The 14,715-nt window shown below is 43.0% G+C and overlaps 1 protein-coding gene across 9 annotated transcripts in view; it reads left to right on the top strand.

Moving 5' to 3' along the window:
* The window catches only part of RNF111 (ring finger protein 111), a 95,149-nt gene that overhangs the window by 14,406 nt on the left and 66,028 nt on the right, over positions 1-14,715 (top strand). For 6 of the 9 annotated variants that reach the window (XM_075133049.1, XM_075133048.1, XM_075133045.1 and 3 more), the window contains exons 2-4: positions 882-1,771; positions 2,813-2,935; positions 5,866-5,992. In XM_075133049.1, coding sequence (XP_074989150.1) covers positions 901-1,771; positions 2,813-2,935; positions 5,866-5,992 — 1,121 coding nt within the window. In that variant the 5' untranslated portion in view covers positions 882-900. The remainder of the gene's footprint in view (positions 1-881; positions 1,772-2,812; positions 2,936-5,865; positions 5,993-14,715) is intronic. The other 3 variants (XM_048866300.2, XM_048866299.2, XM_048866296.2) reach the window with 1 other exon arrangement.

Here is a 14,715-nt window from a genome sequence, read left to right as displayed (position 1 = left end):
GCAAACTAGTTCTGAGACACCTATGTAATGTTAACATTATTAAAAAAATAAAACATGTTTGTTACAGTTTTAGGATGTCTTAAACATTGCGTTGAAATTGACAACCTCTGAGCACTTTGTAGGTAACATTGAGAGTACTCAGTGGTAAATCCCTTAATTCTGTAGCTCATTCCATGCTTAAGTAAAATAGGGTAATGGCCAGAAAGGAAAGGTTCTATGTTAGTTACATTGTACATATATGAAGACATTATTAAAATGATTTGAAACTCAAATTATTTCTTGGTAGGGAAACACTGCATAACTTGTACTGGATGGTTATATCCTTAAAGCTCGCTTGCTTTTGAGTTCCTTACTGGGTTTCTGTCTTATATCCTGGTGATTAGAATCTCTGAATATGCCATATTGGATGTCTTACTATAAGTTGTTGGCTTCTAGTGTAAAAGGTTGTTTGGGACCACCAGCAGGTTGAGTCATAGAAAGCCCATTATGTCATTATTGTCCTGTCTTAATATTTTGGAGTCACTATTCTTTCACCTATTTATATACCTGTAAGGCCCTTTAAATGCTGATGAGAGTTGCGTATAAAGCCCCCTTGGCCAAAGGTAGAATAGACATTTTGTCTGACTGCATTTCTAGAAATAATTCTAGAAATAAATAAATTGTCTGGAATAAAAACAGAACATATTTCTAGCAGAAAAAATACTTCATAAAACCAACATTTTTTCTGGCATATTAGTGAAAGAAGCAAAATAGCTAGCCATACTCCCATTAACAACCAAAAAAATACCACAACTTTTAGTGGCAATCTATAGCTATTCTAGTGCAACATTAATAGCAGGTTAATTTTTTTTTTTTTGATGCATGTCTGATTTTCTTTCCAGGACTTCTTTGTAGTTTTCCATGTCTCAATGGACTCCCAAATGTAATATAGTCTATACTATAAAAGCGGATATGAAGAGTGAAGTTCCCTCTGATGCACCAAAGAGACAGGAGAGTCTGAAGGGGATCCTCTTGAATCCTGAGCCCATTGGGGCAGCCAAAAGTTTCCCTGCAGAAGTTGAGATGATTGCCAATAAAGTAGGGAATGAATTCTCTCACTTGTGTGGTGACTCTCAAAAGCAGGACATGAATGGCAATCATCCAGAACAAGACAAAGGTATCGTAGTGCGGAAAAAACGCAAGAGTCAGCAGGCTGGCCCTTCATATGCTCAAAACTGTGGTGTTAAAGAAAACCAGGGAATTTTAGGACTAAGACAACGCCTAGAAACACAAAGTGAAGACAATGATTCTTCTTTTAGTGACTGTGTGTCTTCACCTTCATCTAGCCTACATTTTGGAGACTCTGATACAATCACATCTGATGAGGAAAAGGAGACCCCTGTAAGACATACTCAGGCAGTGTTGAGTACAAGTAGAACTCATAGTGCAAGGTCACAAAAGTGGCCTCGTACTGAGACAGAATCTGTACCTGGACTATTAATGAAAAGACCCTGTTTTCATAGCAATTCACCGAGAAGACCTCCATATAGAAAGAGGTTTGTGAAAACCAGTTCCTCACAGCGAACACAAAACCAAAAAGAACGAATTTTAATTCAGAGAAAAAAACGGGAGGTATTAGCTCGAAGAAAGTATGCTTTGCTACCCAGCTCTAGCAGTTCCAGTGAGAATGACCTCAGTAGTGAATCTTCCTCAAGTTCTTCCACTGAAGGAGAGGAAGACTTATTTGTATCTCCTGGTGACAACCACCAAAACAGTACAACTGTTCCCTCAGGTAAAATGGAGCTCTTGTTTTTTTTGAGTGAGTAATCTAGTTGGTTATTAATCTGTTCATTTTACGGTGAATAGTATGTGCATGGTTTTCCTTAGCCTTTTTGTTTATAGACCTTACAAATGGTGCTCTTCCTTTAAAAAAGGAAATAGGTTATTTGGGAGAGTGTACTATAGTTCTCCCATTAAGAGAGTTCAGTATTTAATATATATCTGAGTAATGATGTACTTTTAATTTGTAACAGAATTAAACTGAGAGTTTAAGTTCCTATAACTATGTTAGCCCTAAGTCCTGCACTAGAATAAAATAATGGTTCCCAGACTGTGGTCCACCGGCAGCATGGATAAGAATCAATGATTTTAAAAAACAAGCCATTTTTGAAATTAAATGCAGGTTTATATAAAAACATACGTAAATTGGAAATTGACAACCTATGTTAAGATCTAAACTTTTATTTCATTTATTAAAATTATTTAAATTAAATACAAAATATAGTACTGAGCAGTTTGTACAGTTTTGCTGCCGTTTTAAATAAAGACCATTGGACAGGTGAAAGTTACTGGCTAAATACCTGGAACCAGAGTTTGTTGAAGTTCTAAAGCAGCTTTTGAGAACAATAGCCTCTTCTGTATGTGCAGAGAGAATTTTTTTTCCATTTTAATTCAACTAATTCTGTTCAATGATTAGTTCAGACTTGAGAAACTAATTTGCAGTTGAACAAACAGGAAAGCTTCTTTTTCCTTTTCCAGTCTGAGTAAAACTAGGTATGAGAGGATGAGATCTTCGTTTTCTTCAATGTTTTTTAACTAGTGATTAGAAACATTCAGTTCACTAGCTACAGATAATAAAATCATTAATACAGGGTTCAGGTTTCCCAGTGACCTCTTGTAACCTTTCAGAACATTGAGTTCTGCAAAATTTAAACTTCAGAAAACCAGGAAATATACAGTTAGGGTACACACCATACAACCTTAACTCTGCCGTCCATGGCCCTAAAATACCCATAACAGATGTACTCATGCTCTGATTTTTTTGTCATTGCAGTGGAAAGGAGCTACCTACCCTACATTCAGACATTTAGGGCTTGTCTACACTTGAAAGGCTACAGTGGCACTGCTGCAGCACATCAGTGTAGATCCTACACTGGGGGTTCTTTCGTTGGCGTAGGTAGGTAGGTAGGTGTAGGAATTTCTCTCCACAGGAGAATCCTAGCTCCCCCCTACTGAGTTCCCTCAGCTTCTTTATCAGGTCCAGGTGCCTAATGATCCTTATGGAGCTCTTATCCCACAGGACAGGAGGCAGGCACAGGTGCACTAATTGGCTCTTACTCCTATCACCTGTTAACCCCATCTCTAAACCCCATCAGTATGTATATAAATAAGTGTCTTACCATTGTCTGTGGAATATGTAAATTTAGTTTCCTTTTTCCAATAAGCTGCTTCACTCATGGAAAGTGGGTGTGTATAATAGACTCCTGGAAAAATTGTCATGAAATACTCCTGAGGGCATTCTGCACCAAAATATTAAAAATTCTGTGCACAATATTTTAGAATTCTGCAATTTTTTTGTCAAATAAATGTGGAGGCTACAGCATGGCATTGGGGAGCACAGGCCACTGGCTGCAAAGAGGTGGGATCACTCTGCAGCTCCACCCCAGGACATGGACTCAGCGGTGGGGCTGCTCCCAACCCTGACACAGTGCAAGGACTGGGCCTGCCCCAGAAACACCCCAGGGACCTGCCCCTCTGTGCCGGGTGCACCAGGTGTGGGCAGGCAGGCTCAGCAAGGCAGGATCCAAGTATGGAGGGGCTTAGTGTGGGGGGATCCAGGTGTGGGTTGAGAGGGTTCTGTGTGGAGCAACCTCTGTGCAGGCGGCTCAGTGGGGGATCTGGGTGCAGGGGGATCTGGATGCAAATGGGCTTGTTATGAGAGCAACAGTAATGGGACTATGCAGGGAGGTCCAGGTGAAGGTGGTTGGGGCTCAGTGGTGGGGGGGGGGGTGTGGGTGGCGGAATAAAGGTTGGCAGTGGGGTCTGGATGTGGGGGGGGGGTTCAGTGGGGAGGTCCAGATGCTGGGGAGTGGGGCTCAATAGGGTGGGGATCCAGGTGAAGCTGGTTGAGGCTCGGGGGGGTGGTGATCTGGGTGCAGGTGGCTTGTCGTGGTGGTCCAAGTGCAGGGGGAATGGGGCGTGGCAGGGGAGGCTCTGGGTGTGTGTGGGGGGTGAGGCTGGAGGGAGACTGGATGCATGGGCTTTGAGCGAATGGGGGAGCAGCTCCCTGTACAGTGATCCCTTCCCTTCCCCTGCAGCTGAAGAGCAATGGGTGCAGGAAGCAAGGGGGGGGAGAGTTTGCAGAGCTTTCTGCAGCCTGGGGAGAAATCTGGGGTTGGGTCTGACCCAGCCCCAGATGCTGTACAGGGGAAGTGCAAGGACTAGCAGCTGAGCACGGCCCAGGGTATCTACAGCCAGGTCTTCCCCAGTCCCACCGTCTGCCCCACAGTAGTTTACCTGTCTGCTAGCTGTGCTGGGCACCCAAAACATACCGCTGGGGAGGGTCACATGACCACTCTTCCCTTTGCTTCCCCATCAGAGAGTCATTTTTCTGCTGGGAAGCAAAGAAATCTGTGGGGGACATGAATTCTGTGCATGCACAGTGGCGCACAATTCCCCCAGGAGTAATGAAAATATTATCATTAAAGACCAAATCTATTCTGCAAACTGATGACAATGGGACAATATTACTTGCCTATCAGAATATTGCTCTTGCAAAGTGAGTGGGTGAGCACAGCTTTGCAAAACTGGCTTAATATTTTGGGTATTTGACTCCAGCTGGCTGGGTAAAAATAATACAGAAATATTCAGTATTTAGAAAGTAAAAACCAATAGGCAATAACTTAATTTTTTAGCCTCTTGAAAAAGATTTGTTTGCCAAAAAGTTAGGGAAAAATATTGACAAGTGATTCTTCCCTTCCCTCCCCTCCCCCACCAGTTGAGATTTCACTTGTATGCCCTTGCAGTCAGCAGTGTTCCCAACACTCAGAAACTCTTATTTTAACATCAGAACATGCTGAATCTCTTCTTTTATATATGAATAGCTATGACAAAAGGAGGTGGCAAATACAGATTTAATTTTGTAACTGTTTACTTACAAGTTGTAGAAAACATAATGCAATTAGGACACAGTTTAAACTTACATGTAGTATTCTCCCCAAGTCTTTTTGGTCTTACATTTTTTTGGTGAGACTTCATGCAAGTTACAAAATGCATCCAATCATCAAAACTGAAGACACAATTTCTACTTTCTAATATGTTTCCTCTAAAATACATAGCCCTCACAGTCTCTTACCCAAAAGTCTTAGTAAAGGGATAGGCTGTGTAAAAATGCTTGTAAGTTCCAATGTGTTCATGCAGGCTCCTTTAAGATTTAGATCACAGTTTGGCACTCTTCAGTTCTTTCTAAACTCCTTTTCTAGTATACCTTTTAGGTGTTCATTAAATGAAATAAAGTGGTACAGATAATGAGACTAAAATGTTTTAAATTATCTGTGATAGAAGATTGCATATCTACTTGCTGTCTGTTTCTAGCCTTTGAACTTCATCTTATTTCCATTAACTGTAGAGATGTTCAGTTCAGGATTATCAGTTATTTTTTTATCTGTTGCTTTGGTAATCTAAAACTGAAAAATCTCAGTAAGTTGAGTTGTGTTGTCTCCCTCAAAACCTAAAAACGTAGTTGTTGAGGGTTCGGAGAAGGTAGTGTTGAATCAATCCTGTTTCTCTGAATAATTATTTTGGATCAGATTTGGTAGATGCTTTTGACGGGCTTGCATTACAGATTTGTTACATTATCACTACTGTATCCCTTTTACTTGTGTATATACTATAAAATGCAAATACACTTTAATAAAGGCAGTTTTTTAATATATAAAGATAAAAACCTATAAACAAAAAATGAATTCCATGAGTGCAGGGGACTGGACTAGATGACCTCTCGAGGTCCCTTCCAGTCCCATGGTTCTATGACTCTTGTATGAAAAAGGCAATATCAAATGTACATAATCCAAACTGTTGATTTTTCTCTCCCCTTCCCTGCTCCAGGAAGTATTGATGAAGATGTTGTAGTGATTGAAGCATCCTCCACTCCCCAGGTCACTGCCAATGAAGAAATCAATGTTACCTCAACAGACAGTGAAGTGGAAATCGTAACAGTTGGAGAAAGCTATCGGTAAGATTAGCCTCTATCTCTTTGTATGGTGGGTGAGTTGAGCGGGATAGTTTATCTCCTGTGTAAGTAACTTAAAAAAAAATGCTAACCTCCTAAAAATGTGGATATCAGTTTAAAAAGCATGTTATACTTTGTGTGTGTGTTTTGTATAGTCTTCATTAACAGCCTGAAAACAAGCAAGAAGTAATGTTGTTCAAAATGGTTTGTATGTATGGAGGATATCCATATCAAAATTTGATTCTCATTTCCACTAGTGATCCTTGGTTTTAGGACGTTGGACAAAATCCACAAGGATGTTACAGATGTCTGTCTGTCCTTGCAGAGTGTCTGATGAGCCACAAGTTCTCCAGGTTGAGAATTTGCCTTCCTACTAGAGCTAGATGCTTTTGTCAGGCAACTTTGCTTGAAGCAGAAAACTTGGCACTGACATGTGGAGCCACTGAAGTGCCTCTGCAACAAATATATACATATCTATTTGTTGTTGAGGGTGTGTTGCAACTTCTAAAACTTGAAGGATTGTAGAAATCATTTTTAGAAGGTGGTTGTAACTTTTTTATCAAAGCTGATTTCTGATAAAATTAACTAAGGGAGTTACATAGACTCAGACTTCAAGGCCAGAAAGGACCATCCTCTAGTCTGACCACCTGCACATTGCAGGCCACAGAACCTCACCCACCCACTCCTGTAATAGACCCATAACCTCTGGCTAAGTTACTGAAGTTTTCAATCCTTGTTTTAAAGACTTCAGGTTACAGAGACTCCACCTTTTACACCCTAGTTTAAACCTGGAAGTGACCCATGTCTCATGCTGCAGAGGAAGGTGAACAACCCTTAGGCTCTCTGCCAATCTTACCTGGTGAAAATTCCTTCCTGACCCCAAATATGGTGATCAGTTAGACCCTAAGTATGTGGACAAGACTTACCACCCAGACACCTAGGAAAGAATTCTCTGCAGTAACTCAGAGCCCTCCCCATCTAGTGTTCTGTCTCCAGCCGTTGGAGATACTTGCTGCTAGCCATCACAGATCAACTACATGTCATTATAGGCAGTCTCATCATACCGTCCTCTCCATATATATATCATGATCAATCTTGGAGACAGTTAGGTTTTTTGCCCCCCTTGGAAGGCTGTTCCAGAACTTCACTCCTCTGATGGTTAGAAACCTTAATCTAATTTCAAGTCTAAATGTGTTTATAACCATTTGTTCTTGTGTCCACACTGGCGCTTAACTTAAATATCTCCTCTCCCTCTGTGGTATTTATCCACCTGATGTATTCATAGAGAGCAATCATATCTCCTATCAGCCTTCTTTTGGTTAGGCTAAACAAGCCAAGCTCTTTGAGTCTCTTATCATAAGGTAGGTTTTCCTCTCCTCAGGTCATGCTAATAGCTCTTCTATGCACCTGTTCCAGTTTGAATTAATCATTCTTAAACATGGAGACCAGAATTGCACAGAGTATTACAGATGAAGTCTCACCAGTGCCTTGTATAATGGTACTAACACTTCCCTGTCTCTACTGGAAATACCTCACCTGATGCATCCTACGACTGCATTAGAGTTTTTCATGGCTGCATCACATTGGCAGCTCATAGTCCTGCTGTGATCAGCCAGTACACTCAGGTCTTTGAATAATAATATTTAACAAGAATGACAAAATGATATTCCCGCAGAGTCATTTGGTTTGAATAAATTAACTGCATTCTAATCATAAGCATCTACTTCTTTGAGCGTGCTCCTTAAAGCAGTAGTGGGTCACTTATTTGGAAGTGTGTGTGTGTGTGTTTCACAGAAATATCTGTTAATACAACCCCCACTTCCATAAATGTATTTTATAGGTCTGAAACATGACATTTGCTTCAGATTAGTCTGTGCACCAGCAAGATTACAGTCCTAATAGGCAACATAAAACAAGATAACACACAGTGGGAAGGAAAGGGAGGAGAGACAGGATAAATCAACTTTATTTTTTGCACATAGTATGGCCTGTAGCTCTTTATCTTAATTTATTTTCGTTTTTAAAATCATGAATTTTCCTTTGGAGTACTGTTTCTTGTTGACTCTGCGGTTTTAGCCCTTGCCTATTTTCTCAGTCTTGTGCATTTTTAACTCTTGCCCATCATCTTCAGAGATGCCTGCTCAGTCCACGTTAAAGTACATTATTAAGAGCTGCAGCAGTATTTGTCAGGATGCTTGGAAAGATTTTTCAGATACCTCTCAAACTATCACTTTAAGCTTTCTGTGTATTGTAGATAACCTTTAAAGCATCAAAAATGTGCCTAGATTAAGCTGATTGCATTTATAGAACATTAATTCAAGGCTTGATTAAAGATGGATGGGATTCGTTTACATATTCAGCTTTTTCTCTGCTCAGCATAATTAAGAAAAGGTTTGTGTCGTAGCCAAAAGGACTAAAGGAGAGTATCAGATAAAGGCTAGGAGTACTTCTGGCACCTTAGAGACTAACCAATTTATTTGCCACAAGTACTCCTTTTCTTTTTGCGAATACAGACTAACACGGCTGTTACTCTGAAAGATAAAGGCTAGTGTTTCTCTTCTCCTCCTCCCCCAAATACATGAATCTGGCTCCCATTGATGGCAATGGTAGCCTTGCCAGTGGTAGCAAGATTAGGTCAAAGGCCTGTTCCAATGCATTTTGATGACATCTGTCAATAAGTTTTAGATTGTATTGAATTTGCCAGCTCCTTCAATATTCAGATTACTGATAAATTTAAATCTTTAATTTCACTAATGGCATGGCAAGGGTAACAGTCTGTTCTTCTACTGTTTACTACTGGTCTTCAGCTACGAGGAAAAGACCTCCTTCTAAAACAAAGCACTGTATCCTTGGCAACTTTCAGTTGAACACATGCATGTAATTACTTTGTCTTTCTCTACAGTTTTATATATTTGTGTTTTATAATAGCAATGCTGATCTTCAGCTCTAGGATTCAGTCATCTAATGACCAAAAGAGGTCCTCAACTCGGCCTTAAGCCTTAGGTTCTTCCAGGCAATCATTAAATGCCAGAAAATGCCCTCCCTACCAGTCAATTATTCTTTACTGTGGTGAAGTTATCTTAGCCCTGGTCTACACTAGGAGTTGAGGTCGAATTTAGCAGCATTAAATCGATTTAACCCTGCACCTGTCCACATGATGAAGCCTTTTTTTTTTTTTGACTTAAAGGGCTCTTAAAATTGATTTCCTTACTCGACCCCCAACAAGGGGATTAGCGCTTAAATTGGCCTTGCCGGGTCGAATTTGGAGTACTGTGGACGCAATTAGACGGTATTGGCCCCCGGGAGCTATCCCAGAGTGCTCTATTGTGACCGCTCTGGACAGCACTCTCAACTCGGATGCACTGGCCAGGTAGACAGGAAAAGGCCCGCAAACTTTTGAATTTCAATTTCCTGTTTGCATGGTCACCTGCAGCTTGCCATGCTGGCCAGAGCTCATCAGCAGAGGTGACCATGATGGAGTACCAGAATCGCAAAAGAGCTCCAGCATGGACCGAACGGGAGGTACGGGATCTGATTGCTGTATGGGGAGAGGAATCCGTGCTATCAGAACTCAGTTCCGGTTTTCGAAATGCCAAAACATTTGTCAAAATCTCCCAGGGCATGAAGAACAAAGGCCATAACAGGGACCCGAAGCAGTGCCGCATGAAATTTAAGGAGCTGAGGCAAGCCTACCAGAAAACCAGAGAGGCAAATAGCCGCTCCGGGTCAGAGCCCCAAACATGCCGCTTCTATGATGAGCTGCAGTGCCATTTTAGGGGGTTCAGCCACCACTACCCCAGCCATGTTGTTTGACTCCTTCAGTGGAGATGGAGGCAACACAGAAGCAGGTTTTGGGGACGAGGAAGATAGCTCACAGCAAGCAAGCATAGAAACCGGTTTTCCCGACAGCCAGGAACTGTTTCTCACCCTGTACCTGGAGCCAGTACCCCCCCTGAACCCACCCAAGGCTGCCTCCCGGACCCGCCAGGTGGAGAAGGGACCTCTGGTGAGTGTACCTTTTTAAAATACTATACATGGTTTAAAAGCAAGCATGTTTAATGATTAATTTGCCCTGGCATTTGCGGCTCTCCTGGATGTACTCCCAAAGCTTTTGCAAAAGGTTTCTGGGGAGGGCAGCCTTATTCCATCCACCATGGTAGGACAGTTTACCACACCAGACCAGTAGCACGTACTCTGGAATCATTGTAGAACAAAGCATTGCAGTATATGTTTGCTGGCATTCAAACAACATCTGTTCTTTATCTCTCTGTGTTATCCTCAGGAGAGTGATATCATTCAGGGTCACCTGGCTGAAATAGGGTGCTTTTCTTAAGGGCACATTCAGAGGTGCCCGTTCCTGCTGGGCTGTTTGCCTGTGGCTGAACAGAAATGTTCCCCGCTGTTAGCCACGGTGAGGGGCTAGCCACTTGGAGGGGGGAGGCAAAATGCGACCTTGGAACGAAAGCACATGTGCTGTGTATGTAATGTTAACAGCAAGGTTTACCCTGAAAGAGTGTAGCCATTATTCTATAAAATGTGTCTTTTTAAATACCACTGTCCTTTTTTTTTTCTCCACCAGCTGCATGTGTTTCAAGGATCACAGGATCTTCTCCTTCCCAGAGGCTAGTGAAGATTAGAAGGCGAAAAATTGCACTCGTGATGAAATGTTCTCTGACCTCATGCTGTCCTCCCACACTGACAGAGCACAGACGAATGCGTGGAGGCAGACAATGTCAGAGTGCAGGAAAGCACAAAATGACCGGGAGGAGAGGTGGCGGCCTGAAGAGAGTAAGTGGCGGGCTGAGGAGAGGGCTGAAGCTGAAAGGTGGCGGCAGCATGATAAGAGGAGGCAGGATTCAATGCTGAGGCTGCTGGAGGATCAAACTAATATGCTCCAGCGTATGGTTGAGCTTCAGGAAAGGCAGCAGGAGCACAGACCGCCGCTACAGCCCCTGTGTAACCAACCGCTCTCCTCCCCAAGTTCCATAGCCTCCTCACCCAGATGCCCAAGAACACGGTGGGGAAGCCTATGGCCACCCAGCAACTCCACCCCAGAGGATTGCCCAAGCAACAAAAGGCTGGCATTTAATAAGTTTTAAAGTTTTAAACTTTTAAAGTGCTGTGTGTCCTTGTCCTTCCCTCCTCCACCACCCCTCCCAGTGCTTCTCACCTCCACCACCCGTCCCGGGCTACCTTTGCAGTTATCCCCTTATTTGTGTGATGAATTAATAAAGAATGCATGAATGTGAAGCAACAATGACTTTATTGCCTCTGCAAGTGGTGATCGAAGGGAGGAGGGGAGGGTGCTTAGCTTACAGGTAAGTAGAGTGAACCAAGGGGCGGGGTGTTTCATCAAGGAGGAACAAACAGAACTTTCACACCGTAGCCTGGCCAGTCATGAAACTGGTCTTCAAAGCTTCTCCGATGCACACCGCACCCTCCTGTGCTCTTCTAACTGCCCTGTTGTCAGGCTGCGCGTAACCAGCGGCCAGGCTATTTGCCTCAACCTCTCACCCCACCATAAACGTCTCCCCCTTACTCTCACAGATATTGTGGAGTGCATAGCAAGCAGTAATAACAGTGGGAATATTGGTTTCGCTCAGGTCTAACAGAGTCAGTAAACTACACCAGCGCGCTTTTAAATGTCCTAATGCACATTCTACCACCATTCTCCACTTGCTCAGCCTGTAGTTGCACAGCTCCTGACTACTGTCCAGGAGGCTGCCTGTGTACGGCTTCATGAGCCGTGGCATTAAGCAGTAGGCTGGGTCCCCAAGGATAACTATAGGCATTTCAGCATCCCCAACAGTTATTTTCTGGTCTGGGAATAAAGTCCCTTCCTGCAGCTTTTGAAACAGACCAGAGTTCCTGAAGATGTGAGCGTCATGTACCTTTCCCAGGAATCCCACTTTGATATTGATGAAACGTCCCTTGTGATCCACCAGTGCTTGCAGCACTATTGAAAACTACCTCTTGCGGTTTATGTGCTCGGCGGCTTGGTGCTCCGGTGCCAAGATAGGGATATGGGTTCCGTCTATGGCCCCACCACAGTTAGGGAATCCCATTGCAGCAAAGCCATTCACTGTGACCTGCACATTTCCCAGGGTCACTACCCTTGATATCAGCAGATCTTTGATTGCATTGGCTACTTGCATCACAGAAGCCCCCACAGTTGATTTGCCCACTCCAAATTGATTCCTGACTGACCGGTAGCTGTCTGGCGTTGCAAGCTTTCACAGGGCTATCGCCACTCGCTTCTCAACTGTGAGGTCTGCTCTGATCTTGGTATTCTGGTGCTTCAGGGCAGGAGAAAGCAAGTCACAAAGTTTCATGAAAGTGGCCTTAAGCATGCGAAGGTTTTGCAGCCACTGGGAATCGTCCCAGACCCGCAACACTATGCGGTCCCACCAGTCTGTGCTAGTTTCCCGGGCCCAGAATCGGCATTCCATGGCATGAACCTGCCCTATTAGCACCATGATGCCTGCATTGCCAAGGCCCGTGCTTTGAGAGAAGTCTGTGTCCATGTCTTCATCACTCTTGTCACCACGCTGATGTCGCCTACTTGCCCGGTTTCGCTTTGGCAGGTTCTGGTGCTGCATATACTGCTAGATAATGCATGTGGTATTTAATGTGCTCCTAATTGCCAAAGTGATCTGAGCGGGCTCCATGCTTGCTGTGGTATGGCGTCTGCACAGAAAAAAGGCGGAGAACGATTGTCTGCCATTGCTCTGACAGAGGGAGGGGCGACTGACTACATGGCTTACAGGATTGGCTTACAGGGAATTAAAATCAACAAAGGGGGTGGCTTTACATCAAGGAGAAACAAAAACAGCTGTCACACAGAATGGCCCCCTCAAAGGTTGAACTCAAAACCCTGTGTTTAGCAGGCCAATGCTCAACCACTAAGCTATTCCTCCCTCTTGTATTTCAGGCAGGACTTGAGGGAGGGAGGGGGGAGCAAATGAATACAAAACAAATCTGGTCTATTTCTTGTTTTGATCCACTCCATCTATCTTTTACATCTTTGGCTGGCAGCAGACGGTGCAGAAGGACTGCAAGCCATCCACATCTCTTGGCTGCTCGGCAGAAGATGGTACAATAGGACTGCTAGCCATCCATATTTCTTGCCTGCTCACCATAAGATGGTAGAATAGGACTGCCTGCAGGACTAAAGAGAGTGACCTGGTCGAGTCACTCCTAATGTAGTCCCTGCACCCATGTCTGCCCAGGCGCTCTTGACTGACGTGGCCAGGAGCACCTCGGACATGACGATGACGGCTACCAGTCCTATTGTACCGTCTGCTGCCACAAGGCAATGGGTTGCTGCTGCTGTGTAGCAATGCAGTACCATGTCTGCCAGCACCCAGGAGACATACGGTGACAGTGAGCTGAGCGGGCTCCATGCTTGCCCTGGTATGGCGTCTGCACAGGTAACTCAGGAAAAAAGGCACGAAACGATTGTCTGCCGTTGCTTTCACAGAGGGAGGGAGGGAAGGAGGGCCTGATGACATGGACCCAGAACCACCCGTGACGATGTTTTTTGCCTCATCAGGCATTGGGATCTTAACCCAGAATTCCAATGGGCAGCAGAGACTGCGGGAATTGTGGGATAGCTACCCACAGTGCAACACTCCGAAAGTCGACGCTAGCCTCGGTACTGTGGAAGCACTCTGCCGAGTTAATGCACTTAATGCACTTAGAGCATTTTGTGTGGGGACACACACAATTGACTACTTAAACGATTTCTAAAAAACCGACTTCTATAAATTCAACCTAATTTTGTAGTGTAGACATACCCTTAGTACTTCCTATTCAGACCAAAGTCATGTGGCCTGGTCAGGCACATCACAGCGTTTCCAGAATTACAAATTTTGTTGCTGTTCTGCTGAACAGAATGTGCCATCAGCAGTCTTAAAATTCCAACTTAATTCAGAGTTTTAGTTTCAAATATTGTGAATAAACTGAACATTCTGACATAGTTGTTCACCACTATTTAGAATACTGTTCAAAGCAAAAATAAGTGTCTGTCTTATGTTCAGCTTCACATAACTCTCATATAGATAAAGCAGGTTACATTTTTTAAAAGTCAAGGATGTGTTTTGGAGGGAAGTAAAAATCTAAGTCGAGTGAGAATAAAACATGAAAATACAATATACAGCACTCTAATTTATAGTATCACTTTTCTGCCTAATCTAGAAGATAGGTTTTCTTACAATACCTATTTTAAATGTATTGAATAAGTCTTGTGTAAGGAATGGGTAGTGTTAACACACACACACCCCCAACCCGGATAGGTCATAGTAGTTTATGAACTTGTCATTTTGGTTTCAGTAATTTGGATGGCTGTAAATTTAAAAAGAGAAATTTTACAACTTCTTTGATTCACAAAGTTTTGAGGTTTTTATGTCTATTTTAGGTATTTTGCCATCAAGTTAAGTACATTTGTTTTCTATATCCTTTACAGTTTCTATACCCAATATACACCCCAAAAAATGGAGGTCAGCTGGTGTAATGCTCTACTTATCTCATATAATAGAAAATGCAGCCTTTATTTAATTTTTAATGACTTTAGGTTCTGATCCTGCTAATAGTTGCACGTGTCCTTAACTGTACTCCTGTTAGTAGTCCCACTTATTTCAATGATAGTAAAGGTAAGTACATATGTTTTTGTGGAATTGGACTCTTATAACAGAGCATCTTAATTCAGTGAGAGAGGATGTTCAGTG

The sequence above is a fragment of the Caretta caretta genome, chromosome 10, assembly GCF_965140235.1.
Source record: "Caretta caretta isolate rCarCar2 chromosome 10, rCarCar1.hap1, whole genome shotgun sequence".
Taxonomy (NCBI): domain Eukaryota; kingdom Metazoa; phylum Chordata; order Testudines; family Cheloniidae; genus Caretta; species Caretta caretta.
Note: the sequence above shows the minus strand (reverse complement) of the source record. Positions and strands in the feature narration are given on the sequence as shown.